Source organism: Centruroides vittatus, unplaced genomic scaffold (assembly GCF_030686945.1).
Source record: "Centruroides vittatus isolate TY-2023 unplaced genomic scaffold, ASM3068694v2 contig_1158, whole genome shotgun sequence".
Taxonomy (NCBI): Eukaryota; Metazoa; Arthropoda; class Arachnida; order Scorpiones; family Buthidae; genus Centruroides; species Centruroides vittatus.
The window spans coordinates 265831-290232 of record NW_027120744.1 but is presented as its reverse complement, the minus strand read 5'-3'; the positions used below and the strand labels follow the sequence as shown (position 1 = coordinate 290232).

The 24402-nt window shown below is 28.7% G+C and overlaps 1 protein-coding gene and 1 long non-coding RNA gene across 2 annotated transcripts in view; one reads left to right on the top strand and one right to left on the bottom strand.

The window, feature by feature from the left end:
- RyR (Ryanodine receptor) overlaps positions 1–24402 on the bottom strand; it is a 417183-nt gene that overhangs the window by 351791 nt on the left and 40990 nt on the right. The window contains 12 exon segments of the mRNA XM_067275817.1: positions 1802–1926; positions 6950–7071; positions 8740–8787; positions 8927–9049; positions 9128–9284; positions 9472–9546; positions 10238–10331; positions 14425–14530; positions 15410–15522; positions 19785–19860; positions 20731–20808; positions 20956–21054. Of these exon segments, the coding sequence (XP_067131918.1) occupies positions 1802–1926; positions 6950–7071; positions 8740–8787; positions 8927–9049; positions 9128–9284; positions 9472–9546; positions 10238–10331; positions 14425–14530; positions 15410–15522; positions 19785–19860; positions 20731–20808; positions 20956–21054 (1216 nt within the window).
- LOC136979862 (uncharacterized) overlaps positions 1–24402 on the top strand; it is a 233162-nt gene that overhangs the window by 177554 nt on the left and 31206 nt on the right. The window lies entirely within an intron of this gene.

The following is a 24402-nucleotide window of genomic DNA, read 5'->3' as shown; positions in this document are numbered from 1 at the left end:
AGGTTTGATCGAACCCGTTGTTAAAATTTTCAGTTTTCCGAACCTTGTTAAACACACGGAACATTTCTCAGTGGTTTTTTTTTTTTTTTTTAAATATATTAAAATATACGTATTATACTCTGTAATACTACTACACTAGAGCCTTATACCCTGTTTGCACTGAGCATTTCAATCTAGATTGTGAGCAAGGTCGGGGACTATGTCTTGGTGCGATCTCTCTCGACCATTTCAATCTCAACCGAAACAAGGTTTAATCGCGATCGATTCAAGAGAGTTCTTGAAACTAGATCCAGTCATAAGAGAGATCCCACAATCCCACACGCGCGAGATAATACAAGATGGCTGTAAAAGACGTGTCGGACTATGGACAGCGAAATAAAAAGTATATTATATTTCGAGAGATGATGACATCTGTGTACTATGAGTAGTGCCATTCGGGGTGAAAAATTTCTCTGCCAAAAAAGAACGGTCAACAGCACTAATATACTATTCTTATCTGGTCTTCGCCCAGGGCTCGTTACGTTCCAAATACGCCACTGATTATTAGATATATCGCAAGAAAAGGTATTGTATTTATTTCTAGTCAAAACTTCCATTTCGTTTGTTAGTGATTGTCAGGGAAAAATTTTCTGCTAGCGAACCCTTTGTTAACTATTTCGAATATCACCACTGCATATGACTAATGAACAGTTTTATATCACACCAAGCTGGGTGTGTAATAAGCCTGTTCATATGTATGTATTAATCATATGTAACTAAGTAGTTTTTTTGTAATTACATTAGATATGTTTGAAGTTTAGGAGCATATTCCTTATACGCAATACAAACTTTATTTACTGTGTTGTACAGTTGTTTGTACAGTGTTATATCCTTTCCAAAACTCATAAAGAATAATATGTCTTATATGCTTTTTATCAGAATGTATTACAACTTGATTTTATTCAAACAAAATGTGAAGTAAAAAGTAAAGAATACAATCTCACATTGTAATAATGTGTTAAATTTCACAACTGTTATAATTAAATTGCATGTCTATGTGATGTAACAACTGCAATCAAAAATATACAAAATCTGTCTTTTCAAGCCACTATAACCTTTACTTATTAACCATAGCATCCAAGAAATGTGTGAAAGCAATAAAGTCTAAGAGGAAGGTTATAATATCAATGGTTGAGGTGAAAAAGAAAGTTAACACTTGTAGCAGATCTAGCAATCATTTTTAACATACTGAAGTCAACAATGTGTGACCAGTTAATGCAATTTTCATTTTATTATAAAGTATTTACATATTTTAATTTATTATTAGGGCATTTAATTATGTTATTTTTATCTTAAAGTATACATGTATTTGTTGTTTTAAGTTTATCAAATTGGACATTGTTTAGGGTCTAAGAATGGTTAATTCACTTCCATTATTTCTAATGGAAAAACTGATTTGAACTTTGAACAATTCAGAGTTTGAATGGACTCCTGGAATGAATTAAATTTAAAATGCAAAACACCACTGTAGTAAATTTTCAATATTTGTTCTAAATTTCAAAAGATTCTTAAGGAGAGTTATTGATTCAAATGATGATAAAAAATTTAATGTTTACATTATAGCTTTGCCATTTTTACACCAACAAAATCAAATTATTTTGATTGTCCTTCTTCATTATTTTCAAATTAAAATTTGATTTAAAAATATATATATATTTTTTTTCCTTTTGATGTATCAAAAAATTTATATTATGTCAATATGTTAGTTTGTATATTTATATCATATTTACAATTTCATGTATTTTATACAAAATATACCTACCAATATCTTCTTCTGGTTGAGCAAAATATTCAATTAGATCTTCCAAACATCGAATCATTTCTTCGCAATCAAGATCTTTGAAAACTTCTGCTCTTGGTCCATCATTTTGCAGAGAATCTAAGCCTCTGATAAAATAAAAGTATAATTTAAGAATACAAATGATTAACAACATTTAGTGCATATATTATTATATTATTATTAATTAAATTAATAATAGTAGACTTCCAATATTATTCAACATATAAAATTTTTATATTTATTTATTCTTGTTTGAAAAAATAATTACAATACTTTACATGGATTTAGAAAAATGAAACTTATTAGAATGCTCAAAAATGTATATTTATGAATTCATCCCTGAATAGCAGTTTCGAAATAGCATAATCACAAAAGTGCTGATTAAAGAAGCATAAACAGAAAGAATGAATGATATAATAGTTATCTAAAAAGATTATTATTTGCTAGAAAAATATTTTTAAATTTTAATCTTTCTTCTTGCTTATTAAATAGTACAGTAGACTCTCCATCAACCAACATTCACAAGGATTGGTAGATGCCAGATAAATGGTATCTACCAATCCTTGTGGATGTTAGTAGATAAATTTAGTTTCTGGTTGCTTGAGAGATGCTATTAAAAATAAGCCTAACTAATACTACACCCCATAAAACCATACCATATCATAAACTCTGTACTGACTTGATATTAGTATTGAAATACAGTGATTAAAAGCAAATTAAGACAAATAAAGACAAACTTAACTTAACATAAGTTATTATAAAAACAGCTTCATGCAATTTTAGTTAAATGGGAGTGAAAGACAATCATATGGTGTATGAAGCATGAGCTTACTCATGGCATAGTGCACCAAGTTTAAATTTACATTTCCACTACATATTGGTTTTACTTTAAGTTTTACTTAAAGTATTATTTCTTTGATTTGTTTACTGGTTGCCTGAGTTCTGGTTAATGAAGAGTCTACTGTAATTATCATGTCATATATAACGATTAAAAATTCTCTTATTATTGATATCATTTCAAATCATTTATTTAGTCTTTTGAAACTCATCAAAAATTGTTTCAGAAGTGATATCTATTGATCCCTAATAAAAATAATCAAATGAAATTTTTATTAGAAATATTTTACAAATAAAGAATTACTATAATAGTTATTGTAATTGTAGATATGACAGATTTCTTCATACAAGTAAAATATATATAAAAATATTTTATATTAAAATAAAATTTATTCTCTAATTAAACACTTTTTGAAGTTCTGGAGTCAGCCAATAGAGAGCTGATATTTGAACACTTCAAACATTTGCACTGTTTAGAGAAAATTGGTTTTTGATCATCTCACCACAAAACATTTGATTTAAACTACTTTTGTTAGTTTGTTATAGTTAAAAATCATTTTTTTGATATTTTAATTAGTTTTTGTTTAATTAGTTTAATTATAATTTTGTTTATTTGTATAAAGTATTTTCACTGAAATAAACATATTTCAACTTGAACTGTTAAAATATATATATATACAGGATCAGATCAATGGATGAGGCAATGAGATGACTGCCTCAAGTGGCAAAATGAGCAATTAAAACATTAAAAAAAAAGAAATAAAAACAATAAGCCAAATACAATAAAGTTCTGTAAATGCAAAGTTTATAAATAGTTCATACAAGAATGCCAGAGCTAGAAGTGTTCTCTATTGGCAACCATTCTGGAAGCAAGATTGGCAAAATTAGTTTTGTCTCAGATGTAAGTTATCATCAAGCTAGTACTGTATACATACTGGCTTGATAATAACTTGCATCTGAGGCAAAACTCTAAAGTGCATTTATGGAACTTCACTGTATTTCTCATACTGTATAGAAAAAACTATTTGACCAAATGCAACCAAATTTGATGTGCATACTTTTCTGACCATGAAACCAAATAAAATTTAATGTTTCATATCATATCATCACTTAAGCCACAGGAAAAACAGAAGTCAGAGTTACATTTATTGAAACTGTAAATGAGCATCCCCATTTTACCATAACCCAATATAATGCCAAACTTACCTAATACTAAAAAATTAATTTGAATGAATCATCCACTATGTACGTACATAACATGGATACTGCCAAAATTATTCCACCTCACTAACACCAATTTTCCCCAACAAACACCAGTTTATCTTTTAGCAGTTTTTAACTTATTTGTGTCTTTATACTTCAAAAGAAGGTAAAATGCAGGTATCTATAGAATTTTGAATGTTAAAACTGAGCCCTAAATATATTGGGTATATTCTTGACAAAGGCACAAACAGGAATTAAACACTACAGATAGAATGACAGATCCAATGGAGCCGACACAACAGGTCAGAAGTAATTCACTAGTTCAATCATTCCGAGGAGATTGCAAACTGAGAAAGTTGTTAAGTTCCCAGAAATAGAATTAAGAAGGCAACCAGAGATGATAATATAAAAGAATATAAAAACAGATCTGTGAAACTTCACTGTCTTGATCTTTAAATATGATGTGCTTATGACATCCACTAAAAGAACTGTGCTGACCTTTTGGATAAAGCTCTCTTTTGAGATTTGTGTTTAAAAGAACCAATATCTGAAGGCAACTCGGCAAGCTTTTGTGGAAAAAACCAATCAATAAAGAGTGAATTGATGTCATCTTGCAAGCACGAACAAGATGGTTATGAGAATCAAGTGCAAAATTAATCACTATTCTTGGTACTTACGAACTGAGGAATGTGTACAACATGGATAAAAGGCTTGCTTTATTTAATGTAGCCAGTTAAGACCATTTCATCTGTACAGTAATACCTCAACTTACGCGAACCTGGAATTACGCAATTTTTAAATCTCATCGATTCGTCTTTTGTTTGAGCACCACGCAACTCTTGATTACTCACTCCCCCCACACTATTGTTCAGCTTACATGTTCAGACGCATCATGCGGAATTGACACATAGCTACTATTTATTTTTTATTATTTATTTCTGTGTTTGTTACATCTACGGAGACTTGAGAGACTCTACTATGTCATCCAAATGAAGTAGAACTGATTCTTCTGCATCAAACAAGAAAAGAAAAACTTTATCTTTGGAATTTAAAGTTAACATTATTAAAGACTTTGATACAAAAATGAAAAGGGGTTACAAATTTTAGAAAATATAGACTCCAATGCAGAGCACATTTCTTCTACAAAACGAGAAATAAAAAATTATTAGCATGCTAAAGGAAATTTTGCAGGAGAGAGAAAATCTTTGAGCCGTCAGACGAATTTGTTAGATTTTATGAAGCCTTCTACATCAAAGTAACTTTGGTTTACAATTTTAATAATATAATTTGTTATACATATGTATTATCTAAGATTTAATTAAACATTTTTTCCTAAATTATTGTTTTCTTTAGTCTCTAGCTCCAATTAAAAATAATTTGTATATACAGTATTTATTTGAGAAATTATACCCTGACTTATGCAAATTTGACTTATGCAGTTATCACTCGGTCCCACTTATCACGTAAGTTTGGGGTATTACTGTACTCATAAAAGACTGAAAGGAAGCAAAAGACAAAATAACATCAGTGTTTAATGCAAACACTGATGGAAGTGACAAGAGAACAATAATAGTTATTGGAATAGCTTTTAAAACTAAGATGCTTCAAAAACTTCAATCCAAGTCTTTATGTCAATTATCAACATAACAAAAGGATATAAATGACACCAATTAAGTTTAACCATTGACTAAAAGAATTCAACAAAAACATAAGACAATCCAACAGCAGTAGAAATGATAATTTTCTACTACTGTTGGATAATACGCCTTGTCATAAAATATAAATGCTAAGCATATCAAGATAGAATTTATTCCTCAAAATTTCAATTGTTTATTTCTATCTTTGTATGCTGAAATCATCAAATGTTTTAAAGCACATTATTGATGGCACCAGCTCAAACACATCATTAATTTAATTAATAATGACAAGCAAATAGATGTTTCCCAAAGAGATTATCATAAAACAATTTGACTTCAGAAATAATCAGAAACTGTTGGAGGTACAACTGGTTTACTCAATCCTCAAATCTTGTTGATGAGGATAATATAGCAGGAGACCTTTCAAAACAGTTATCCAATCTCTAAACCCTTGTTCCAATAGATCATCCATTAACAATGGAAAAATTCCTGATAGTCACAAATCAGAACTATTTTCCTTGATCTGTATCTATTACTTCTCACAGATTGTAGCTCTCACAGGTTCTTGTCATAGAACACTCCAACATTTGAAATTGAATTTTATTTACAGACAGAACAAACAATTTTGTTTTCATTAGGTATTGATCTCTCAAGATTGGAATCCTAACACCTTTACTCCTCTTTGAATTTGGCATTCAAATTCTCTACAGAATAAAAGTGCATAATTTCTCCTTGAAAAGTAAATCCCAATTTTCCTGCAAACATTTTCACATGCTTCCTGCTTATTTTTTCAAAAGTACATCTGAAATTCATAATTATAAATAAATCATTTTGAATTTAAAGCATATGAACATTCAATACTTTCATATGATCCTGGCACTAACATTTATTACACAAGTCAAAAGGAGTTAAAGAAAAATACAGGAGAGTAAAAAAGCATCTGCTGAATAAACATAGTTGCAGAGGAAAGAGCAAGAAGCAAACCAAATAGTAAATTATATGTTAAATATGCCAGAATGAATCATATGCTTAAAGCAAGTGTGAAGTCTAATTTTACTATTTTCTTTTTGTCTATGCATGCCATGAGAGCATGTTATTCATAATAACATGAAAGATATATAGCAATTGATTTGTATATGATTCTGTTATGTATGTTCTGAAATTATTCATAAGTGATTGTCTGCTGCAAATGTTTACATACCTTTCTGTAACATTAAGAGAAAATAGAGAAATAAAGTAACAAAGTGTTCCAAGCTGTAATAGTTTCCCTATACCATTATAACACTTATTTACATCTCATTATGTAATATTTCCAATTAACTGAAATAACAACTGAATATATAATTTGTAATTAAAAAAAACTTATATAAATTACATTTTAGAATCATTTCAAATAATCACCTTTTACAATAAACAAAATTTTGTGTTATTGTGATAGATTTATATTACTTACATAATAAACTTATTAAATAGTGAACTGCATTTCCTAATCACTCTGGCTGTACGAGATTCTTCTTCTTGTGATCTACTAAATTCTAAACCATCATCCATTTTTCCTTCTTCAGACATAATAGCCTGTTAAATTTGTAAAAAACTTAAAACAATATAAATATTTTTTAAATTGCTTGTTGACAAATTCACTGCCAATGTTGACAAATTCATTGACAATTTGTTGAATATCAAGCTATGTTACATTCAAATGAAGAAAATGTTTTGTTTTGATAGTATAACAATTCTTTTTGCATGCTATTTTATTATACAAGAGAAAGTTGGTAAACAGGTCACAAAAAGCCTTTTAAAAAACTAAATGAAGTAAAAACTTGAAAATCATTTTTCATCACATAAGTTTTCTTATTTCTCAACATAATCTCTCACCATTATTAATGTGTCTCATCATTTTATCAAAACCTCAGTACCATCTGTATAAAGTCTTGGGTCTGCTGTCTCATATGCCAAGTAACAGAGAAAAATACATAATCATGGCATAATTTACTTCAATCAAAAGTGCATGACCTAATGAGTATCAATCAAAAATAAAAATGCTAATTTTCTCAAAAAAAAAAAAAAAAAAATTATGAGAGTTTGAAAATAAAGTTTACAGTTTCCATTTTGATTGATTTTTCATTCATCTGCAAGAACAAATGTGTAATTAATATGTTTGTAGTGCATCATATTACTTAAATAATGAAAATGATTACCCTTGTTATTGTGACAATGCAGTTTTGATTCTGATCAAGGAATTTAACAGTTATTGCAAATTTTATAAGATTTTTTCAAATTCTCCTAAGTTTTTCCTTTGAGAAAATCAGTGTTTTGATATTTGATTGATACTCATTAATTCATGCACTTTCAATTGATGTAAATTATGCCATGATTATGCTTCTCTGTTACTTGCTGTCAGCCATATATGTATAACTCACATTCAACTCTTCATCACTTGAAAAACATTTGACTCCAAGATTTTTTGTCTTGACCTTCATCTCAATACTAAGATGTTGCAAGAACAGACCCATTCATTTCATTTTGTGTTTCTCTGTAAGTTCTTTTGACATTCCCCGTGCACACACTTTATGGAAATCCAAACAATCATACAGCCTCTACATCAATTAATGCATAGACTAAACCAAGAGAACATCTTACACTGTCTACAGCTCAAATCATAATCTCCAACCTTTACAAGATTGCCTCTGTCACAATTTCGTAGGACAATCAGATCAATCTTCATCATCAACTTTTGAATGTCCTTGAGAAAATTTATTGACACTGTAAACGGGAAACATTTCCTTGTGAATTTCCTTTACATTAAGTCCTTTTGCCCACAAAAACACACAACATCATACTGCTCTTCAGCTGTACACCTTCAAGCATGATTGTTATTTTGAAACTAAGCTGTACAGACACATGATACTTAGAGTCTACTACCTCAATTAATTAATGTGGATTGTGTTGCAGCTGCCACCTAATAACACTTTTAGAAATTACTGACTGCCATTTTTTGCTAATACATATCAGTTTGTAACTTATTTACTGACTTTCCCTTGTATTTATATATTTTAATCATTACAGCAGTGAATTAGAAAAATAAAACAATTTTTTTTGTATATAATATACTTGTAATATACTTAAATATGTCAAAAATTTCATTAAGAAAAAATAAAAATAAATGTAACAATAATTAAATTTTATTAACCTTTTCACAATAATTTAGTGAAATGAGCAAAGTAAAAAATGTAAATTTCTTACTTGTTTCTCTTCTACTTTTCCAACTCCTCGTTTTTTTGTTTCATATGTCTGCATGAAAAGTTCAACAGAAATATAAGAATAGATACTTTTATTTAGAATATGCAAATAATTTAGAATATAATTAGCAAAACATAAAATTTCTGAAAATTGGATTTAGTATGATAACTAAATCCTGGAAATTGTATACCTTATAGGATAACCAAAGACCTGTTTCTAAATGTTGAAGAAAAACTGTAGTATCACCATACTTTATAAGAGGTGACCCAATTACTTCTTCTTCTTTTTCATCTAAAATAATTTTCTTATCATCCTAGATAAATACAAGTTAAAATTGTATAATAAAAAATATAATTTTATAAAAGGAAAATCTTTACATTAAAAAGTATACTTTTGTTTGGCGAAGACAGAATGCAGTTGCTGCCACAGTTGCTTCTTCTCTGGAAACTAAACATACTTCTCTATTTTCAGTAAAACCCATATATCTTCCTGTTGTTATATGACGAACTCTTAAAGGATATCCCCAATTAATAAATCCACCAGCCCACCTGTATTTTAAACAAGCCTTTTAATTTTATACACACAGATATTTATATCATTTATATTTATTATTATAAAAATAAATTATGAACTTTTACTATTCATTTGAAATAAACAATTACAGTTATATAAATTATTTTAAATATTTATCTAAGAATATTTTATTTTCTTTAATATATTTATTAATTTGCTTACTTTGTCCTTACTAATTCTAGTCTCCATAAGGATCTAGCTTGATTAAGAACAGCACCACCTTCATACACAATAATACTGTAAAATGTAAAAACAACAATTTTGTACCAAAAAACAGTAAAACTCAATACTTATAAAATAAAATCATTCAATTTATAATTAGAATTAATAAATACATCACTAAATATCAAAAAAATTATGAAAAAGTTATTAAAAATTTATAACATCTAACTTTTATTTTAAAATAATACTCTTTAGAACTAATAATTAAAGAATGTATATGTTTTATTAATTCATTATCTTTGTTAGTCTGCAATATTGTTTATAAATTAAAATTTGTATCATCAAAATCATTTTCTTATTAATTTAAAGTTTGTAAAAATAATATTGTATAATATGTAAAATAAAATTCAACCATAGTAAAATTTAATGTGATATTATATAACATTGTAGTTTGTTATAAATAATTAATTATGTATTTGCAATCAACTCAAACTTATGTAGTACTTCTTAAGTTTTAAAATCTGCTATCAGTTAGAATAACAAATCAAACACAACACTAGATATTTAACATGATTTATATATTTATGTTAATTGATGTCAATTTTACTTAGTTTAAAATGAAATGTATATATTTTTCCTTTTATTTGCTGATATATATTTTTTATTTAAAAGTATTTTTAATTATAAAAATATAGAAAAAAATACACATAATGCATACAAAAGATTGTAATAAAAACATAAATTTAATAATATATTATTATTTTACTTTTGTCCTTGCACTTCAGTCCATGAAGCTGGAATAGTAAGACATTCATCTCCACCATGAAAAAATCTAAGCACTTCACCACCAAATACATATCCTATATTATATTTAAAACAAATGTTAAACATGTGTAATTCTTAATTAGAACTACATTTTCAATTAAATTCTAATATTTTTAAAATATATACTATTGCCATTGTAATTATATTATCTCTACAAAATCAAAATTTTAACATAACATATTTTTAAAAAATCCAACAATGAGTTGCTTAACTTTCCCAGGAACATTTAAAACTGCATGTGGTGCCATCTGTTATATTTTATTTAAAATTTTTTACATAATTATTTATTATAAAATGGCATAAAGCTTAATTTTGAGTGTAGAGATAAGTTTTATAAAAAAAAATTGTAAGTGCTAATAACAAGTAAAATCTTCACTAAATCTGACCCTGCTTGAGATATGACACATAACCCTTCCTTCTATCTCTCCCTCCACCCCCTCAACCTTTAACCACCAAAATTTACTAGCATCAATCCTCCTAATACACAAATCTTCCTGCAAAATTTCAGAAATTTTTGACAAAAACATGGGAGTTATTAAGTTTCAAAGAAGATGAACAAGGTCTTGCCCCTCATACACATTCAGAAATTTTTTCCATTTCTTGATGTTCCAATGTCCCAAGTCCAAAAATGTAAAAATCTTGGGAGGACCATTTTTTGAATAATCACCATACTTTTTCTGTTATATAACGTATTTACTCACATATAAGACAAGGTTTTTATTAATTTTTCACTGCTTCGAAAAACTAGGTTGTTCTATATGCATGAGCAAAGGATTCTTTGCATTTTTGCAATAATTTTTGTGAACCAAGTATAGTTCCTGCTGCCATTATAGCAGAGTGTTATTGAGGTCAAGGTGAATGTCGCTTTCAAAGAGATGGTCCAAAAATAGCTTTAAGAAAAGGAATGACCAGTTGCTATTTCTGATTCATTAAATACCAATCTACAGTCTATTTATGGTAAGTTGGAACCTACTGTAAACAAACTAAGACACATCCCCCTTTGTTTATTGGTTTAAATCTACGTCCATCAATTAGAAACCGTGTTGTATCTCATTTGTCCACAGAAAATAGTTCCTTGTTATTTATAAAAATATTAATAAAATACTGGTCACTTAGCAATGATTATAAATGTAGTTATTTCATATTTGTTAAATTGGTATTTTTAATGAATATTTGCACATTCTGAATAATTAAAAATAAACTTTTTCCAGTCATGCACATTATAATGTTTTGGTTTTGCTACAGCAGTATCAGTTGCATGGAAAAGCATTTCCCAAGAGCTGATAGCAAAGTCATTCAGGAAATACTGCATTTCAAATTCATTAGATCAGAGGAAGATCCTTTGTGGAGTGAGAGTGAAAAAGAGGAGAGTTGTAACGAAGCTTCAGAGAGCGAATCCAAGTAGACAAAAGATGATGGCATCAAGAAAACATGGTTGTTTGCCTTAATACGTGCCTTTGATATTTTATTTGTGATTAAACAAAATAAAATTAGAATTGTATTAATAAATCTAATTTTCTTTAGTTTGATCTTTAAAGTCATACCTTGTTCTATATGCAAGATCATCTTACATGTGAGTAAATACAGAATAACAGAATTAGAAAAGTAAAAATGCTGTATCGCATTGATGTATATTTTAGAATATTCAAAATTACAGTTAAAATATAGTTCATTGTTCAATCATATTTCTTTTTTCAACTTATTAAAAATTTCAGATTAAAAAATATTTCATTTCAATGCTGTTTATTTATAATGCAATATAATATATACTGGAATTTTACAAATATAACCCACAGGTTGTTTGTATTTAAAAGTGAATTTGAAAGCAAATGCAAATTATGCAATGATGCAGATTTTCTTCTAATTTCAACTTGCAACTATTCAACTCCTCCAACAGCAACTCTTTTATCTAAATTTACAGAGTGTCTTTAGAAAATGTGGAGAATCCTTTGAGTATCAAAAAACATATTCATTTGCCATCATGATTTTTCTTAAAATCATCAAAGGCATATTCAAAGTATATATTTCACAACTGTGATCTATACAAGGTCTGTTCAAAAAGTTCCCGAACTTTTTGAATAGCCCGCCTTCATTTGGTTATATTTTAATCTGCTTGGAGGCGTTGTGTCTGCAGAAACCTCCAGAGTAACCTCCTTTTGCAACCTAACTTTTGCAAGATATCAACAAATGGGTTAACCATTTGTTGATATCTTGTTCTGGTGATTAGTTACAGCCATTTATGGTTCAGTGAAAAATCAGATCCGTGGAAATGAACTCTTTGAAGGAGCAGCATTGTTCTGTGAAATTCTGTGTGAAACTCAGGAAATCCTTCACAGAAACTTTTGAATTGATTACGAAGGCATATGATGAGGATGCTATGAAACATACTGCATATTATGAGTGGTTTATCCAGTTCAAAAAGGGACAGCAATCAGTGGAAGACGAGCATTCCGAATGACCATCAACATTGACTGATGACTCCACATCGAGAAAGTGAACAATCTTGTGTTGTTTGTGCAAATTGATGTTTGACTGTCAAGGAACTTGCAGAAGTGTGGCATCTCAATTGGTTCATGCTATGAAATCCTGACTGAAAAATTGAGGATGCATCGAGTTTATGCTTCATCTGATGACAGCAGACCAGAAACAACATCAAGTTCAAGTCTGTCAGGAACTGTTTGATCGAGCTGAAGAGGATGAAACCTAGTCCAGAATCATAACAGGTAACAAGTCATGGGTTTATGAATATGACATCAAAATAAAAGTGCAATCTTCACAATGGGTGGGTGAAACATTCCCTACTCCAAAAAAGTTTGACAAGTTTGCTCAAATGTTAAGGTGATGTTGACTGTTTTCTTCAGTGTAAAGGGGGTTGTGCATCACAAATACCTACCTACAGGCCACACAGTCAACACAAGAGTACTACCTGTGGGTTATAAAATGCCTAAGAGACAGAATCAGGCGAAAACGGCCCGAACTTTGGAGGAGGAGCAAGTGGTTTTTTCACCACAACAATGCACCAGCTCATTCGTCCCTCAGAACTTTGAGTTTTTGGCAAAAAACAAGACCACTGTGCTTTCCCACAACCCTACTCATCTGACATGGCCCCATGCAACTTTTTCCTGTTCCCAAACTAAAAAACCTGCTCAAAGGAAAAAGATTTGCCACCATTCCAGAAATAGAGAAAAATTCAACAGAGGAGCTTATGAGCATTCCAAAACTGTTCCAAAAAGTGGAAACATCATTGAAATAAGTGTATATGTTAGGGAGGAGACTACTCTGAAGGGAACCCTGACCATTAAATTCTAAATGAAGTACAGTAGAGAGTCGAAAATCGGAATCAATTGGGGACTGGGGTGGTTCAGATTAGTCATTTGTTCCGATTACCAATTATGTACGAAAAAATATATTAACCTGTCCGATGTTCAAATTTTTCTCTGTTGCGTGTCGCTTCGTGTTGAATTTTTCTCCGTTGCGTGTCGTTTCGTGTTGAATTTTCGTCGATTTTAAGCCTAACGAAAATTTTTATAATAATAATCAAGGCTATCGTATCGTTAAAAATTATTTCTGCATTTTGTACAAACAAAATAAATATATTGAAGAATATAAAAACATGAAAATTATACTTTAGAAGTAAATTTAGTATCAAAAACGTTCGATTCAGCACGACACAGTCCGACTGAAAATCGTGCCAATTACCGGCGATTCCGATTACCAGCGTTCCGATTAACGACTCTCTACTGTATTTTTTTGTAATATATAAAGTTTAGAAAGTTTTTGAACAGACCTCATAAACATATGAAAATTTAAATACCTCAAGCAATGATAGAGAATTCAATAATTCTAAACATTTTAAAATCTTTAACATGAATTACAAAACAGATCTACAATATGAACTGTTCCACAGAACAGAGTTCTTTGCAACAATTCACATTATGGAAAATTCAAGTTATTAATGAACTAGTCTAAAACCAGTCTATTCTAGAAATTTTGGTATTTTATAAAACTAAATTTGTAAAATATCCATCAAACTAAAAGCTTATTTGATTAAATCTTTTTATTGAATTAATACAAATGATTATTTTCAATAGTCATAAAATATGTCAAAATTATGTTAAAATTACATACCAACAGATTTAACACGACTAGATCCAGTACCAAAAGGAGCAACAGACCAATGTGTTAAATGGAAACTAGCATTAACAATTGTTTTTTCACCTTCTCGTGCTGTATGCTGAAATATTAAATAATTTATTCTATACAGAATTTATATATTTAATGTAAATAAGCAAAGCATAAAAAATAGTACTGCATACTAGATAGAATTCATTAATAGACATTTAAATTTACCTTACTTGTAAAAGAATATATAATTAAAACTTCTTATATTGCAAATAGAATATTCTGGTCATTTTAAACACTAATCTGATTTTTAAAACTTAAAAAATTTCTACAAGTTTGAAGTAAAAATATTTAATAAAAAATTCTTTTGCTATTTATTTTAAAGATAATATTTACAAAACTACATTCATTATTTTGAAAGATAAAAATCAGATCAAAAGTTTCAAGATTTCAAAACATAAAATATCAAATTTTTGTAATTTATATCATATGTTATCCTATATTTAAAATATGCATGTATTTGGCTTATATATATGTAGCTCTCTTCCACCCAGAGTACCAAGAAATCTTTTATATCAAGTACATTACAGCCCAATTTCAATAGGCTAGCTAGATAATAAGAAATGGAGCCCACATTCAAACTAGACCATCAATAAAAATTCAACAAAATCTGATCAACTCATATATGCATTTGTCAACATGGTAAGCTTTCCAGTAGCTATTCCAATTTATTTAAAGGAATATAAAATATCATATCTGGCAAAATATTATCTTTTATAATCAAATTAATTATACTAATAAATTCATATGTTAATAAAATTAAAGAAATTAAGATTATCATATACAGAATAATAAATAAAAAGTAATTAAAATAAATTGTTTTATGCAGTTGACAAATATATGACAATAATAAAACAGTAATGAATCTGTAAATCAATGTAGACACTAAATATAAAAATTACATTGAAGGTAAATAAAATTGATTACATACCAAGTAACGCTCAGTGGCAACACTAACTAAAATTAAATCATCTCCAACTCTGACTTTTTCACCTTCAGATCTTTGTTTGGATGCAGGATGAATGGTCCACCAACATGCTTCTCCTAATATTATAAAAATAAAGTTATATTATATCATGTTATGTAAAAATATATTTTAAAAAATATATATGCCATAATGATGTAATGATCAAATTAGGACTAGAAATTGTTAAATATAATTATCTAATCAAATATGTATATTTGACAATCTGACTATCTGTAATAAAAGACTATTGTCTTTTATCGCAGAGTCAGATGAATAGCTTCATTTGTATTAGAAACAGTATATATAAAAACTAAGAATATTAAAGTAGGAGGTTTTTGTATCAAGTACAACACTGGCAAAAGGTTTTGTTTGTGACTGTAAATATTTTTATATTAATATCTGATAGTTTATCTATAGTTGTTTATTATTCTATTAAACTGTTCATAGAACCTTTTAATATTTTCTCTGCATTTAATGCTTGCATTCATAACCTAAGTCAAACTGATCCAGGCAACTATTTTTCCATATATATGTTTTTTATTTTTTAATTGATATTTTTGTGTTTTTATACATTCCTCACAAATGTAATCAAGAACAAACTTGCGTAAAGTTTCAGAAAAAAATCTAATAAATTAAAAAGCTATCATTGCTTTTTGTAATGCATACCCTTCAGTGTATAACATTGTTAGTTTTAATCTGTACCTAGGAAGTACAATTTATGCATCCAGTGCACTTTTTTCTTTTGTTTTCAGTCTTGATAATTATATATCAAAAGTTTAAATTTCAGTTTACAAAATTCACATAGACATATTTTTTCCTGCTTTCTTGTGTTTGCATCAGAATCTTCCATTTCATTTCATCTTGATAAGTTTTTCTCAAAAGTAAGCTGTAGAAATTGTTTTTAATTTTTATACTATTACTTTTACTTCAAAATGAAATTCATAATAAAAATAAAAGAAGTAAAACAGCAAAGCCATTTTTGAGACAAGACTATGTCTTGGAGAGTGCAAGCAATGCATGAGCAAATCTTGCATTTGCGTCTGTTTGTAGAAACAGTCTCAACATTTTGTATTTTCTTTTGACCCAGTTCTTAGTCCCCTGACTACCTACAAGTCTGGTTTATTTTATGTTGCGCATGATTTGGGCACCAAATACTCTGTGCCAAATTGCAGCTCTTGACATGTACTCCTTCATATCTCTGAGGTGTGTAACCATTTATAGCAGTGCAATTTTAGAGATGAGACATAGTCTCATCAATGAGTAGATCCTATAACAACTGCGCTGTAAATGGCTAGCATATTAAAAACAACTATATGCTATGATCAATTGCTTTAATAGATCAAAGATATTCCTAGTGGAGAAAGTTCTAAAGATAAACCAGACAAGCCTTCTGAACAAAGAAATGTGAATATGATTCAAGAATTGAAGTTATTGGAACAGTCATCAAGCAGTGAATACTTTTCAGTGATTTTGATATAAATGAAAACTAGCATCAACCAAATCAACTGTCTTGAAATAACTCTTTTTGAAGTGAGAAAAGCCTAGCAACATCCAGAGCTATTTTCCATAGCCTTCTGCTTGAATGATCAAAACCCAAATGTGAAATAGCAAGTAAAACTCCTACACAATCTTGGAATATACAAGGGCAGTTTTTTCCAAGCTCCGATGGTCCATAAAACAAAGACAAGTGTAAATAACAAAATAAATTTATTACCAAAAGTTAGGTATAAAACATGGTTACTTTTCAACATAATCACCATGAAGATTGAGGAATTTTTCATATCTGTGGATGAGCTTTTCCATCCCCTTTTCATAGAATGTTGCCACCAGTGAATTGAGATGACCTTAACAACATTGTTTTGATCATCATCATTAGTCTCAAATCTCTGCCCTGCTAGCCATGTTTTCAGTTCACGAAAGAGGTGGAAGTCTTCACACAGTAAAAAGTTTCAAGCTGGGTGCAAGTCTTCACCACCTTTAAACACTCAGCATATAACCCTAATTTAGCACTAAGCAACTTTCACCTCTTTCCTGAACAGAAAAAGTGGCTGAAGGGCAGAGGCTCGAGACTAATGACGATCTTCAAAATAACGTTCCAAAAGTGTAGGTTGGAACATTATTTTGTTTAGGTTGTTTATTAAGTTTAGGTTGGAACGTTAAGTGTAGGTACACTTTTGGAACTATAGACTTAGATGGTCCATTCAATAATACATAAAAAGCAAGTCTGCAAAATATAAAAGTATTTTTGGGTGTGCAACTCTGAGACTGATTACACATGTGATCAAATTGTTTACATAGGAAACTTGCTAATTCAGTTTCATATCAAAATCTGGGTTTTGAAATAATGAACATGTTAAGTCATTCAATACTGAAAGCAGTTGAAATATTACAGGTGCTAATTTATTAGCAAGCATTGTCATTGCCAAACATCTAAAGGAACTAAAACTAACAATTATTGGACCACAAGGCAAAACAAGACAGACATTTCATTGTGTTTCAAGGCACTGAGTGACAGGCTAGTTTAACCCTTAATATAGCTTCAATGGTGGTATAAAGCTAGTTAGTTATGTTCCAAAAAAAAACAAAACAATTGTTTTTCTAGGCACAATGTATCAGAAAAGCCAAAAATGCAAAAAAATTACAACATAAATAAAAAAGTACATAATTTCTGACTTTTTCAGAAAAAAAAAGCCAGAAATTATAGTGTATGGCTGTATATCATATTGTCTGTTTTTGTCCATCTGTTGTTCATACATTTTTCCTTGTTCTTTGTTCTTTCCTCTTTCAAGAACTTTCTAATCTCCTGAATTCTTTCTTCTTGGAAGTGAGGACCACTTTCCAGAATCATCAGTACAATGAATATGAGGTTACCTGAGGGCATACAAGGCAAAGAAAGGCCATTTTTTGAGCTGGTGCTCGAAGAGAGAGGACAACAAAAGGAGAAAGACATTACAGTGTCCGATGCCTGAGTAGATAGGTGAATCAATAACTTCAAGCAGGAATCTTGAAATTCCTGGGCAAAGTTAGTGTGTTAGAGTCAGGATTCAACTTAACCAGTTTCAAGTTTCAATCGAGTGACCAACAATTTGGATACAAGAAAAATTTCAGGACCCAATAAAAAAAAAAATGGATGCATGAACATGTGCAAGAAGTTTCCACATAGCCCTCACGACAACAGATAAATGTTTGTATGACCCAGGATCTGCCTTCTTTGTTACTTCTTGCCCCCTATCTTCAATTTTCCTTTCTTATTATAAGTTAGAATTAAGGAATTAAGGATCAGTGATAAGGAAATCTTTTTGTAATAAGTAGTCTCAATCTTTTTGTATGAATCATGTTATTTTTGTAACTATTCCACTGACTGAAGACATTCTCTTCTTGCTTTTCTGTTTGATAAATTGGCAGCATTTTCACACATCTGTAATTGTTTTATATAAAACCATCCTAAACCAGGGTTTAGGATGACTGCTGAATATTTTGCCGTAAGTTGGAATCCATTTGAACCTATATATAATCATATCATGCATAAATAAATTTAATTTTCTATCATCTACTGCATGTGTTTCTTTTTTATTGGGTGTTTACCTTAGTCAGCTAATGGGAACCCTTTCTTCAATATCACAATTGTATTACAACAAAACAAAAAAAGTGTTGACATGATAGATACAGGTATCAGAACATGCACATGCATTGTTCCATAGCACTATGGAACAATGTGTTAATGTTAATGTTGCCACATTCAATGCTTATATTATTAAAAAAAAATTTAACCCAAAATACTTTAGAGAAGCTAGTCATGTCAGAAGACTTTTCCTTGTAACATTTTCCAAAGAGCACACATGCATAGATCAAAAACACTAGACTTGACAAAGCAAATTACCTTAATTATAGAAATGTTTGGAATAAAAGCAGAAATAAACTTCCAAACTGCATCCATTTTGTCAAAGAGAATAACAAAAAGAAAATGATATACTATCTACACAACAAACAATTGAAAATGCCCAACCATGTGCTCACAATGCAATTGTTTTCTTTATGGAATTGTTATGTAATTTTACATTAAAAATGTACAATATAGAAATTATAACATTAGCAAATTTCAAAACCAATCAATACTTTGTTTTTTTAATGTATATTTAATTATCATTAAACCTATTTTAGTTAAAATTAAATTTGTTGAAAGTTTATATTATAAGGTCAAAATGACCATCATGTTCTTTAATAATCAGAATTACATCAGTGCAACCAAGGATTAAAATAAAAAAAATGGAAATATGTAGTGTAATAAAACCATGGAGACAAGAGAAGATAAAGTTCATTTAGATATTAAAATATTTACCTTGGCAATGTTCTTGAAGACCAACATCAAATGCTAATTTATCATTTGATGAGCTAGTTGATAAACATGCTAAATACTGAAAATATAAAAAAAAAAATGTAATAAAAATAAAAATAAATAATAAGTTAATAATCAGATATTAAACCAACATTGCTATCTCTGGCCATATTATTTAAACAGTTAAATGACTTCTGAATAATATGGACTATAAATCTCTGATTACATATTTAGTAACATTAAAATTTTTTAATTTTGTATAATTGTTATTTTAATTAAAAATTATTATTTTATAATATATTTAAAAACTTTGTAAAAATTATATTTTATGTTAAAAATTAAAAGTTAAAAAATTAACAAATATAAAAAATACAAATAATATCCCAAATTATACAGTAAATCAAATAACCAGATTTTCATGTACTATTTAAACTGTTTTACAATTTATATTTTACTATAGCAGAGATTACATTTATAAAAATGATTTGAACATTCTAATATAATCAAATAACATAAAACATAATAATTAATGCTTTTTGTAATTAGAGTTTATTTTTACAGAAAATAATTAAAAATTAATTTTAAGAGTTTTATAAAATAAATAAATAAAAATACTCAAAAATATATTTTTAAAATATCTTTATTTATTTATTTACTTTTGAATTTTTAAATTTTATATTTATACTTTTAAGTCAGACTGGTAATTGGAATTCTACAGAATATAACTCTAACATGTTCAATGATATTATGAACATCAAATTATGCTAGCACTAGAATAAGTACACTTTATGTATTTTATTGAATTTGCTTTCAATTGTGAATGTAATTCCTTAAATAGAAATTGAATAAAATTAAATGTTTTAGAATATATGAATATAATATTAAAAACTTAAGATTTCTTGATAAATAAAACTATTTTTTATCTGAAATAAAATTTAAGAAAATTTACCATATTACTGTTTTGATGGCGCAAAAGTACTGCATGTCCATAAAGGAGAGTTCTATGACCACCACCTGTGCCTTTACCCTTAAAATAAAAATTGTAACAGTTTTCTTAATTTTATATTTAACAAGATGAATATATTTTAACTTCTTAAAATCTCATTTATATTTTTATTAATTATTATTAAATTATCATCAAATTTAATAATTATCATTAAAACTCAATATTTACTTTTTCTGAACCAGCAGCAGTCACCATTTCTTGCAATGCTCTAACTGATAGTGCTTGTTCAATAACAAATACACAGGATGACATTTCAGGAGGAAAATTCTACAGATTAAAAAAAATGCATTTATTTAAACATTTAGATATGATGTTTTTTTTTATAAATTTAAGAAATATCTGAATAATTTATTTAACATTATTTTAATAAGGAAATATTTTGATTAAATTTTCAATTAATTTTAACTTCTAACCAGTCAAAGTCAACAGATATATACAGGATTTTGACAAGATTTTCTTCAATGTTTAAAATTGGTATTAGCAGAAAGAAAATAAGTATTTGCATTGTTTATAAAAAATTGAGTGTTAGTTTGCTTATTTGAAATTAAAAAGAAAGTAATGTTTAGTTTTATTCATTATCTTTAGATGTATTTTGTTAAAACCAAAAGTTATTGTGAAAATAGAATATATATATATTTCTGAGAAAAAAACACAGCATATACACCATACACCTTTTACTATAGCCATGCTTCTAACTGAATTCACTTTTTTCTTTTTCTTTTTTGCAACTGCTCCTCATAATTAACAGAGTTTACTTTAAATATTTAGTTTAAATTTAATTTTATGATTTAATAAATTGCATGAATCATGTAAACCACATACAGAATATTTATTGTAAATAGTAATTTCAAAGTAATTGTTTTTCATAATCTCGGGAAAGTTATTTAGTTGGCTTTTTTGCAGTATTTACTGGCTAATTTTATATACTTTAAGTAGTATGAAAAATTTCCAGTGTTGAATATGAGTTAGCTATTGATTTTATGCAACAGCATACTCTAATTTCTTTTGCTCTATGCCTTCCTAAGACAAGCTCATTTCTCATTCAGCTTTTTTTTTTAATTCATTAAGCTGAATTTTAATATCCATGTAAAAAAAAAACATAGTTAACTATGATAAGTTTAATCTAATGCATGAACATTCAAGGAATGTTTTCTTGTATAGAGCTAATCAGTGTTTCTACTTAGAATTATGAAGACAATATTGTCTTTCTAGAACTACTGACTTTCTTTATTCTTCACGTATGTGGTATGTGTAAAGAACAAATAAAATATGGTGATCTCAGTGGATCATAATCTACAATTGCCTTGACTCTCTAACATAAGAAACATGGCAACAAATTGGAAACATTGGAAACAATACTTCATAAATTTGGTAAAAACTTGGAATATTGAAACATTTTATTTGTGATGAGGGGCAAGATGTAATAGACATACTACTAGAGTTTGAAAATGACAGGAATAAAACAGACAAAAAAATAGTATCAATGAAACTAGAGGCACACTATGACATCTGAGGAATAACCACATACAATATACTTAAAGTTTTTTCCATGAACCCAGTGAGAATGAACCAATGTATCACTTTTTTTAACCAGGCTTCAAATAGCCATGGATAAGGCCAATTTTGGAGACCAATATGACAAAATCATATGGGACAGACTCATCCCTATGCAGAAGGTAATTCACTTCATTACTGACTCTTGGAAAATGGTGATATAGATCTAAAAAAAAATTGGATATGATTTTTGGGCAAAAAAAATGCAATTAAAGAGACCTTTGGCCATCACACTAAAAAAAAGCAGTGACAACAAATCTGTACATTCCCTTCAACAAATGAACAAAGATAAAATGGTGAAAGACTGTTCAAACTGTGATTGTAAGATGAAAATGCCCAACCCATGAGATAAGTTGCCACATACTTTTCTGTGCAGGAAAATCGACTATTTTGCATTAAAATGTCAGGATGGAAAATCAATTCGGAAGAAATCCTTCTCCAGCAAGATAAAGCACAAGAAGACAAATAAATAAGTACATAAAACTGAAAAAGAGCTTATATCATCAACCAGTTCAAGTGAAGACAATTATACTATTTGAACTTTATAGAAAACTACAAAGAAACTAAGTCTAATATCCTGCAAACTCTCCAAACAATAGCTATATAAAACAGCACAACAATGATGTCAAGGCAAATGTCAATGTCAATTTCAATGCCACTATCTTAAATATGCTTTTCTGTGCTCCAGAATCAATGGAACATAATGTACTAAATGTCTGGCAAAAAGATCATTTACCTGAAGACTCCTGTAGACAGTTTATCTTGAAACTACAGTAATACCAATGGCCAGTAATACAAACAGCTCTATAGAGAGCTGCCTACCAGACATTCTTCTATTACAACATAATGTCAAATAGAGTCCAGTTGAAAGGTGATAACACTTAGATGTTCACTACATGGATGATGTTTTGTTTTTTAAAATATGCTCCAAAGCCTTAATATGACACTCTAAGGCACCTTCAGAATACTAGAAACATTTTTCTGACTGACCAGCTTCTAGCCTTTCAATAATTCTTTCTGTAAAATTATCTATATGGTATCTTTGTGGCATTATCACTAGCAGTATTATACAGCAAAAAAGTAACAAACTGTCCTTGATGATTAAATTGAACAGAAACAATGTCCTGCTACTGATATATTTAATGGAGCCTGCATATTTTGCATGAACTTGTGCTGTTTGATAGAACATTCAACTACATCCTGGGTATTTTTACTGTCTGAAAATATTCAAACAAATCTTCTACTGTTTATTCTGTTTAGTTTTTTTCTATCTATGGATTAAACAATTATTTTTTAGACAAGTTTACATGTTATTATACTTTTAATCTATTGATACTTAATTTTTACTTAGAATATGATTAATCATTTATTATTTATTAGTTGTAATTGTCAATATTGTTATTTAAAAATATATTATAACTATCTTATTCAATTTTCAAAATAAGAATGAACTAGTCACTGTGGTTACTCAGCTGAATTAATCAATGCACCTTCAACAGTGGGTGAGATTTAAATAATAATAACATTTTCAAACCAGTTGTTGGCCACCCTCAAATGTGGACAGTTGACAGTGGAAGGGACAAGAACGCCCTTCCCCGCCTGGAAATTTTTCTTTAGTCTTTTGCATCAACAATGCCATCATAATTCACTTCCACCACTTGTTTACTATATCAGTATACATCCCATCTTCCTTCCTTCCAACATTGGCATTCCACTTTCAATTGTCCACGTCTGAGGATGATCTGTTAATTGGGTCAAAATTTTAGCATTATTTAAACCTAATCCATTATTAAAAGGTGTATTTATTAATTCAATTTGCAAAAATTACAATTCACAAAAACATTAAAATCATTAGTCATATAATCAAAGATCTTTTCATCGTATTCAAATAATATTTAAACTCAAACTTTTTTGATTTCATGTATCAAGAACAAATGCATTGATATTCTAGAATTGCAGAATTTGAATGTGTGTAGGTACAGTGAAGCATTTGATGCATTAGAAGCCTGTGACTCATTAATCAGGTTTTATTTATTACTGTAAAAATAAGAAAGCACAACA